The sequence below is a fragment of the Gouania willdenowi genome, chromosome 7 (assembly GCF_900634775.1).
Source record: "Gouania willdenowi chromosome 7, fGouWil2.1, whole genome shotgun sequence".
Classification (NCBI taxonomy): domain Eukaryota; kingdom Metazoa; phylum Chordata; class Actinopteri; order Blenniiformes; family Gobiesocidae; genus Gouania; species Gouania willdenowi.
Genome location: NC_041050.1, coordinates 35,917,538 through 35,927,921, shown reverse-complemented (window position 1 = coordinate 35,927,921; position 10,384 = coordinate 35,917,538). Strand labels below are relative to the sequence as shown.

The following is a 10,384-nucleotide window of genomic DNA, read 5'->3' as shown; positions in this document are numbered from 1 at the left end:
TTGATGAGGGGCCTGAGGGGCCCAAGTCCCCCCCCCCCCTTTTAGGCAATTTCCATTCAAATTGTTTTATTTACTTATGAATCAAATATTGCGACAGTTGGTGGTACCAAATCATTGACACATACCAATATATGAATGGGGCCCATTGCTCTGTATGTGCAACGGGGGCACCATTTTTCAAATGACTACTCCTCCGTTAATGCTCGTTGAATCGGGCTGCAAGTCGACATGCATATTCTATGAGCGGATGTCAAGAGCCTCTCCGTGACCTTTTTGAAAGGGGGGAGGAAGAAGGCCCGGGGGCCACCCCCTTTTCCGGTAATTTCTAAATTTATCCAAACACAGTTGTGTGATATATCGTATCAAAGGCATTTCAACGTAGATTACGATTACACGTCGCACAAATTCATTTGTTTTACTCGGTGGAACCGAGTCAGTTCACTGAATTCTCTTGAACGTGCTATTTGTGGTGGAGACGTTCCGCGGGCACGGCCGTAGTTCATCAGAACTTGTTATTGAGGGGACATTTGTTTTTATTTTTATTTTTTTACTTAAGTACATTTAGTAGCATGAACGCTTTTGCTTTTACTTAAGGGAGCAACTTCAATACTTGTCCTTGAAACTAAAAACTAATATTTTTGCCACCTCTGACGATCAGTAATAAAGAGACAGTTGAGCTGCTTAATCAAAACCTAGTTGTTTTTCTACATGTTTATCAGTTCCTCAAACATGAAGTGGCACCAGTAACCATGAAATAGATGAACCACAAAAAGGTTGATCTATTTACAATCAAGTAACTCAGAGGTTTGGGCCTTTAAAAGGAGTGGCTTGTCATGCGTTGACATTTTTAATACAACAGCAAATACAGTGTATTTTAAAATGACGAAGTGGAACACAACCACTTTGTGAAGTTGCATGTAGAAAGTTTATGTATACGTTCAAACTGACGATAAATAAAGCAGAGCAGACGTTCAGCTGGTCCTTAGAAAACAGTTCCATATTTATTTGAAAATATTTTTGTACAGATTAGAACTGAAAAAAAAAAAAAACATCAACAGAGGAGGAATGGACAGTAAGGCCAAACATCTGAACTCCAAGACCTGAACTGTACAAAACACCAACAGTGACATTTGCTGCTTGAAAAGTTACTTCACACAAAACTTTATTCTGTTTTTGCAGCAGCAAAAAGGAGCACAAACATCTTCCCCTGCAACATTTTTCACCACCTTTGCCAGTAAACCATCAACTCAAAAACAATCCCTCTTAAAATATGGAATTTTCTGTAAGAAAATTATCCCTTGGATGATAGCGACTCAGAAAACTCAAACATAAGTGATAGTTCCGGGAGTGGGCGGAGCCTCGTCTCATGTTAAAAACTCAGAACAACAGCTTTAAAACTGACGCCTACGATCACGAGCTCTAAATAAAGTATATAAATTAGCTTTTAGCTCTGCTGAGACTGCTGGAATACTTTGACTTTCCCCATGACTTGGGCGGCGTTTAGCATAGTGCGTTTTAGTCGTTTTCGGGCGTGCATGCCCATGCACATCCCCATGCGATTTGGCACTGACGTAGAGAAGTTAAAACCCCCAAAGAAAACCTTGCGGTACATCTTGGTTTCTCCATTTCTCATCTCACTCACATATTTAATCTTTTCTCTTTATGCTTTAAAAAAAAAGGCAAAGTTAGAAATCCCTCCCCCAACATTCAAATGTACAGCTTTAACATTGGCTTTCCCAAATTTTGGGATCTGATGAAGACAAAAAAGAAACAAAAACAAAAAACAATGTTGTCTTTTTTACTGTAGAAAACAATTAAATTAGGATTAAAATAGATATGCATTTTTAAAAAATCTTATATGCATAAGCCCTTCAAGACAACACACCATAACATTAGAAAAAGGAATAACACTGAAGATGTACAATCTAGACCTCAGGAAGAGAAACCGGACAGGAAAAGGGAAGAAGAAGAAGAAGAAGAAGAAGTACAGATGCAACACAATAACGTCATATTCTGCCCTTCTGATGCTTTATATCTTACAATACATGTGGTGGGTAAGAAAACAGGAAAACCCTTTTTCAAATCTGTGTTATAATAAGTGATGCATTTTTTATTTGAACTGTCCAATCCTATTTATCCTATTTTTAACTCAAAAACCCAACAAAAATTTGGATTTAAGGGCATTTTTTGTGTAAGAAGAAAACTGTCGGATACAAACATTTGTTTTCCCCCCGAATACCAACGAGTGAATTAATTCATTTTTGCTTAATTTTCAATCAACAACATGCACCTTTTTTTATATGTCATCATTTCCTCTAATTTGGTTAATGCTGTGGAGATCTTCATGTTAAGATGGATATTCCAAGTGCTTTCAATGTTTTGATACCCTGAGTAGAGGACATAGGCTTGGGGTGAACTTCAGTAGAAACCAAAACAAAAATACCCCAAAAAAAAGAAAAAAGAAAAGACAATATTAAGTAAAATCACCATTCACACATAAATAAAACCTGCAGTCATAGGAACATTTTTAAAAAAAACACAGACGTAACCAAGAAAAACAACAAAACATAACGACAGTCCTTTTCAGCTTTACTATATGCATATTCTCATGCATACATAGTGTGTATTTCCCCCCCCTGCATACAGACAAGTGGCCGGGGACTATAGAGAGCCTTTGGCTATACTAGCTCCCTCTGTAGAGACTAACACTGGATTATTCAGAGATCAACACAAATGAGAACAAAAATAATTCACAGGACAGGCTAAGGAGCAAAAAAAAAAAGGACCAGATGTGAAATCGGCGCAGCTGCTGTAAACAGAAGAGAGCCAGAGAGGATGATGGGTAACAGACATCCACTTAAAAGCAGCAGAGATCCAGAGGCAGACGCTGGCTGGCTTAGAGTGAGAAAAACAGAGCCTTTAGAGAGGGTTTTTGTCACATAGCTTCACCTCATCAGCTTCACTTCTTTGCGCAGGAATTCAAATCAAAGTGATCGGTGTCTGCTGTGGCTGCACTGCTGGAAAAGTAAAACTTATCAAAATGTAACAAAAAGTCGACTTTCAGCAATGCAACACGGCGTCCTGTAGCTGCGATACTGGTCACTGAGTCAGTCTCAACAGTAGCAGTTCCTTCCTCTGCTAACGTACCCTTTAAGACGCTCAGACAAACAGCTGGATCCGCTCCCGGATGGTCTGGCGGCAGATGGGGCAGGTTTTGAGCGCGGCGCTGCAGTCGATGCAGGAGGCGTGTCCGCACTGGAACACCAGCTTGATGTGGTTGTCGATGCAGATGGGGCAGGTGATTCTCTCCTCCATCTGACGGTAGCGTGACTGCAGCTGCTCCAGGAGGTTGTGCTGCTCCGAGTTCTCAGTGCCAGGACTGCAGTCCACCTCGGTTTGGTCTGAGGGGGGGGACACACACGGGGGGAGGTTATCTACCAACTGTCAGAGGTGAAAGTAGCGAATTACGAGTACTCACGTTACTGTAATTGAGTTGCTTTTATGGGTACTTGAACTTTATTTGTATATCAGTAAAGAGTGAGGATGCAGGAGGTAAATAAGATACCAAAACGTTCAGAAAGTTCCAGAGATTCATGCTTGCACATTTATAATTAGTAACTTTTAAACTTTATAAATAATTACATTTTTTGTGAAACTGCACTGACTTCTCAGCTTGGATCCCATATTTTGAGTGAACAGCTGGTTAAGCTAGTGGAGCTGCTTCAGTTTTTACCTTCATATCTTTACAAACAAATTACAAACCATTCAACATGTAACATGTTCAGCTAATGTGTTCAACACATTTCAACCTTTTTGCTAATGTTAAGCAAATGCTAGGTTCATGCTATTGCTTGGCTAATGCTAATGTTAGATTAATGTTAATGCTAGGCTAATGCTAAGTTAATACGATAGCTAGATGAATGCTAATCCCAGGGTAGTGCGAATGCTAGGCAAATGCTAATGCTAGAGTAAACCTAATGCTAGGCTAATGCTATTGCCAAGCTAATGTTAATGCTAAGTTAATGCTATAGCTAGGTTACTGCTAATGCTAGGTAAATGCTAGGTTAATGCTATTGTTAGGCTAAAGTATTGCTAATGCTAGGTTAGTGCTAAGGTTAGGTTAATGCTATTGTTAGGCTAATGCTAATGTTTGGTTATTGATAATGCTAGGCTTAACTGAGGTTAGTGCTAATGCTAGGCTAATGCTATTGCTAGGCTAATGCTAGGTTAATGTCATTGCTAGGTTAAAGCTAATGTTAGGTTAATATTATTGTTAGGTTAATGCTAATATTAGCCTATTGCTATTGCTAAGCTAATGCTAGACTAATGTTATTACTAAGTTCATATTAATGTTAGTTTAATGCTATTGCTAGGCAAATGTTAGGTTAGTGCTAATGTTAGGGTACTTTTGATGCTAGGTTAATGTTAATGCTAAGCTAATCCTAAAGCTAGTAAATGTTATGCCAATGTTATGCTAATGCTAGGTTAATGTTAATGCCAATGTTATGCTAACACTAGCTAATGCTAATGCTAAGCTAAAGCAGTGCAAGGAGGGCTAGCTCCTTCATCCTCACTTGCATTTTCTTCAGGAAAAGCAAACATTACCATTTTATACTTGTAAAGGTGAAATTTGTATATATATTGATATATTGCAATGTATCTCTTGTCATTTAGTATTGGGATGTATGGTGTCATGAAATGCAAATTGTTAATCATATCGTACCGTCAGATTCATGGCAATGCACACCCCTAGGTAATAAAAATATTTAAATCCAACTCATAGAGTAATAAACACTTTGCAGTCAACTCACAGCATGGATATAGATTAATAGTAGTAGTTTAGTTTAAAAACTCATTGATGTTTAAAGGTCACATTCCTCCGATTGTTTATTTTCTAGTAGACCATAACAGAATTAGAGCAATTACTCAGTATTTAGTTATGAACAACTGGAATGGAACTTTGACGTCTTTTACTTAATATTCTATATTTTATCTGTGATTTTTCTCTGGAAGTTGATTCAGAATTGTATGTGGTCAAAATACAGACTACAATGTATCAATAAAGTAAAAATGTGTATAGTACAAACTTTATATATAGAGTCCTAAAACAATGCAGTGCCGCCCAACATCAAGGACACAGTTTGTTTCTTACCTTGCCTAATTTTCTTGGTGATTGTGACCTGGCATTTAATGCACTTCTTCATTCGATGGGCACATTCTGGAGCCACACAAAGTAGGGGAAGATATAAAAAGAAAGGAGAATATTTAAATAATTACAAAGCAAGTGTTAAAATATTTTGGTCATAGTGTAGCTGTATTTGCATGGATTGGTGTCTACCCACCCTCACAGGCCACGCTGTGCTCACAGGGACAGAAGAGCACCAGCAGTGCCAGCTCGGAGCAGATGAGGCATTCGCTGGGCCCGGGCGGCGTGGGAAGAACCAGGTTGGTCATGGTGTTGGGTGTCGTGTGGACCCGTCGCATGCTAGCGCTGCTAAGACCCTGCCCACATGTGATGGCCTGCAGACGCTGCAACCTGCGACAGAGAAATCAGCGAATTGTCTTCACACAGCGTTTCCCCATCATATTTCAATGGAAACTTCAGAGGATTAAAAATATAACATTATAAAATATTAAATATAATATTTGCATTTCTTGAAGAAAATGCAAGTGAGGTTGCAGGTGCTGGCCCGCATCGCACTGCATAAGCATTAACATTAGCATTGAATTAACCAGCTTTAGCGTTAGCATTAGTCTGGCGTTAACATTAACCTATCATTAGCCTTAACCTAGTATTAACATTAGCATTAATACGAATCTAGCATTAGCCGAGCATTAACACTAACCGAACATTAGCATTAGTCTAGCCTTTGCACTAACCAAGCATTAACATTAGCCTAAAAATAGTATTAACCTAGCATTAACACTAAACTAACATTAGCCTAGCATTAACACTAACCTAGCAATAGCATAAACTAGTATTAGTAATAACCTGGCATTAGCATAAACTAAGAATAAACCTAGCAATAGCTTAACATTAGCATTAACCTACCGTTACCATTAACCTAGTATTAGCACTAACCTAGCATTAGTGTTAACTAAGAATTAACCAAGCAATAGTTTAGCACTAGCATTAACCTATCATTAGCAGTCATCTAGCAATAGCATTAATTTAGCATTAGCATTAACCTATTATTAGCGCTACCCTAACATTAGCATTATTCTAGCATCAGCACTAACCAAGCATTAGCATTAGCCTAAAAATAATATTAACCTAGCATTAACACTAAACTAACATTAGCATTAGCCTAGCAATGACACTAACCTAGTAATAGCATTATGAGCATTACCATTAACCAAGTATTAGCAATAACCTAGCATTAGCATTAACTAAAAATTAACCTAGCAATAGCTTTACATTAGCATTAACCTATCATTAGCACCAACCTAGCAATAGCATTAGATTAGCATTAACATTAACCTAGCATTATCATTAACCTAGCAATAGCTTAACATTAACAATAAGGTTGAAAAATGTTGAACGTATTAGCTGAACATGTTAAAGGTGGAACGGTTTGTAATTTTTTTGTAAATATTTTTCAAAAGTTGTAAATTATAAAAGCAGAAGCGTAAATCTCGAGAACTTTCTGAAAGTTTTGATAGCTACGGTGTAGAAGGAGTTAACCTAACGGCGGACGGAATAAAAAAAACAATAACAATAGTTAGTCATTGCCTCCTGCATCCTCACTAATGAGGAACATCTAACTATGAAGTCATTCTACTGCATCCATGTGCTACACAGACCCATAAAATAACGCCCACCTGTGTTTCTCAGAAAAGCTTTTGATGAGCTGCGTCATGGTGCTGTCCGACACCAGGTCCAGGGGACTCTTGCCCTTATGGTTGGCGTAGTTAATGTCAGCGCCTTTCTGTGCCAGAAAACAGGCGATACCTGTGCCAACGCTCAGCTCCGTGCTTCCCAACAGACCAGAAGCGTTCAACTGTGTACAAAAGATGGGAAAGAAGACGGAAAATATGAGGGAAATAGGGCCAAAAATAACATTAAGTACTAAAGTCTAGCCAGCTTCACCCATTATGTGTTTGCAGGGCTTGACAGTAACTTTTCCACTGCTACCAACTTTCTCAGTTTGTTTGCACCAGTGAATGATTACAAGTAAACATCAGCCCAAACCTAAACACACACCCAAAAAAAAATATTTTACACATTATTACTACACTGATCCTGCACTACTATAATGCATTGCACTATTTTATTATTGTATGTGTTACTAACCTATTTTTATTATTTTTACTAACCTGCCTTTTGACATCTGTGTAATATTTATCTATCTATCTATCTATCCATCTAGTCATCTATCTATCCATCTAGTCATCTATCTATCTATCTAGCCATCTATCTATCTATCTAGCCATCTATCTATCTATCTAGCCATCTATCTATCTAGCCATCTATCAATCTATCTATCTAGTCATCTATCTATCTAGTCATCTATCTATCTAGCCATCTACAGTATCTATCCAGCCATCTATCTATCTAGCCATCTATCTATCTATCTAGTCATCTATCTATCTATCTATCTATCTATCTATCTATCTATCTATCTATCTATCTATCTAGCCATCTAGCCATCTAGCATCTAGCCATCTATCTATCACCACTGACTGGCTTCAAGCAGTATGGGTAATATCCTGTTTAATTTTATTTAGTTTTTTATTAAAACAAGATATATTTTTGATGCTCCTGCCTGAATGGATGAGAACCCCAGAGTAAAAATAAGACGGTTTAGAAGACATGTGTCAAACTCAAGGCCCGGGGGCCAAATCCGGCCCTTTTTTAGACCATCCAATTCGGCCCCCAGGAAAAGTAAAAAAAGACAGAAAAAACATGGATTATTGTGTAAATTACCAAATAATTCAGCTGTAGATATCACAGCCCTTCAAAATACACAAATTTAATGAAACTCCACAATATTTGGAGAATTGCAATTTTTTTAAATCTCAAATTGTTCCAAGGACTCAATTTCCCTCAAATAATTTATCAAAATTTTCCAAAATTACTAAAAATCTGTCACAAAATCAATGAAATTTTAAAGAGAAAATCCTGCAGGGACTGATATCTGTCACTTATTGCTTGGATGTTGTTGACGCCTTACATACTTTATTGTTGAAATTTCTCGTTTTCCCGCCTAAAATCTGTGGCTAATTTAAGATTAAACTACTTTATCTTTGGCCCCTGAATTAAAATGAGTTTGAGACCCCTAGTTTAGAAGATTCAATATTTGGTTCGTTATGTGTTTTTCCAAAATAAATTAAGAATTTTCTATTATATTCTAAACTCAGGAAATAAAATCTGTATATGGTGTACCAAGGTTAAACAAGGTGCTCTTGGATGATAGACCACTCTTGGAAAACGGTTTACTTCTCAGTGCTGACAAGTCCAAAGAGTTAATCCTGGATTTGAGGAGAAAAGCTCTCCCTCAGCGACCCCTGTGGATTAAAACGTACTGAGGCGGAACACGTCAAGGGCGTCCCGTTTTTAGACGAGCACAACATCAACAACAACATGAGCTGGACTCAGAAGGTTTCAGACACCTGCCAGAACAGCAGGGACTGGGTTTAATGGTGCTTAAACCAGCAGGGAGACGTCCTCCCAAGGACTGGGACAAATCCTACAGAATCCACAGCCAGGTTTGGAAAGTCACAACCGCTCCCAGTCAATGCAACGCAGTGTGGGAACAAAATACTCAAAGAGGCCCTGCACACACACTTCCATGTTATCAACACCTCATAACAAAGATAGCCACCTTTATTACTTTATCACAGCGAGGGCCACAAAAGTGTGACCTGATTCTAGCTTCACGTTATCAACATTCATGTCAGCATTTAGGAAATATGACCAATCAGAGCAATAATCCAGGAAACAACAAAGAGTTTTACCGGTTTTACTGTTGTTTTGTGTTTTTGTTGTAGTTTTTATAGTTTATTTCGGTGGTAGTTTTGTGTATTTACCCGAAATTCTCTATGTTTTCTTATTTATTATATTGGGGTACATAAAAACTGTTTTTTAAAACATGGAGAAAGATTTAACACTCAGACTCACTGTAAGCCCAAATGTTCAAAGTAATTAAATAGATTAAGTAATTTATACTCAAAGTTATAGAAAAAGTTCTGCTAACTTAATTATGTGAAGTTGGTGTAACATGTTCTTCCTTTTTTGAGTAACTTAACTAATAATTTTTGAGTACATGGAAATATATTTGTTAATAAGTAAGCATAACTGAAAAACACAATTTAAGTACAATTTAATAGAATTAAGTAATCACACGCTAAGAATGATAAAGTTCTATTGTTTCAAATAGGGATTATTGAAAAAATAAACTTAATTTACATAACACTTTAATTTAACTGCTATCAAAAAGTACAAGTAGCCAGTCATTTAACCTTTTAAATTCTGGAAAATTTTGACTTTTAAGTTAATCAATTTAAAAAAAAAAAATTGAGGCAATTGATTGCCTTAATCTTTCTTAATCTTGAGTTCTGATAATTTATTTGGGTTGACAGCACGCTCTCAAGTTCAGCCAAACATTGCAGAATTCTGTGCATCCTCACAACCTCACGCTTCTCATTAAAGTTGTATTTCCTAGTTTCAGGGTGATTAATATGTTGTATTAATTGTATATGTCAATCAACAAATGTTTGGTAAATTTAATTTTCCAAAATAAAAGAGATTCTTTCTCAATGAAAATGCCAGTAGGCTAATGAATTAAATAAATTGAGTCATAATTCTGAGTAACAAGTTATATTGTGCAGCTTACAGATTCATATTCTTTTTTTTATTATGTGATATTCCGCAACAGAATAGATACAATTCAGACATATTTCATTATTACATTATTATGTTTTTAAGTGTGGTTTGGGAACCACTGATTTAGTGTATTTTCACTGATTTCACAGTAATTATGTGTATTTTTTTTTTTTATCTTTTTAAGGGTTTTTTGTGTTCGTGTTTTTAGTCATTTTTGTATTTTCAAGTCATTTTTAAATGTTTTTGGAATTTATATATTATTGTTCTATTATTTTTGTAGTTGTTTGGAAGTAACTTTGTGTTTGAGGCCGCACAAAAATAGACTAGAGTCCGCACGTGGCCCCAGGGCCGCCAGTTGCCCATGTCTGCTTAATAACACACACTTTATTTATAACTTCACTCTGAGTGTAGTGGACGTGGCTAATAAACAAACTATCTCACTTGTACTTATCTCTGTATTTATCTTTCCACACATGGACATAATTCTCTTTCTGTTAACACACAGACGAGTTCTAAGCATCTCATCACAGAACTCTTTGTCTTCTACTATTTCATCAA

The 10,384-nt window shown here is 36.9% G+C and overlaps 1 protein-coding gene across 4 annotated transcripts in view; it reads right to left on the bottom strand.

Moving 5' to 3' along the window:
* Window positions 1-987: 987 nt before the first annotated feature.
* Window positions 988-10,384, bottom strand: part of mib2 (MIB E3 ubiquitin protein ligase 2) — a 72,675-nt gene continuing 63,278 nt past the window's right edge. For 2 of the 4 annotated variants that reach the window (XM_028452075.1, XM_028452073.1), the window contains exons 16-19: window positions 6,823-7,001; window positions 5,343-5,536; window positions 5,153-5,218; window positions 988-3,401 (exon numbers count right to left, since the gene is read on the bottom strand). In XM_028452075.1, coding sequence (XP_028307876.1) covers window positions 3,160-3,401; window positions 5,153-5,218; window positions 5,343-5,536; window positions 6,823-7,001 — 681 coding nt within the window. In that variant the 3' untranslated portion in view covers window positions 988-3,159. The remainder of the gene's footprint in view (window positions 3,402-5,152; window positions 5,219-5,342; window positions 5,537-6,822; window positions 7,002-10,384) is intronic. The other 2 variants (XM_028452076.1, XM_028452077.1) reach the window with 1 other exon arrangement.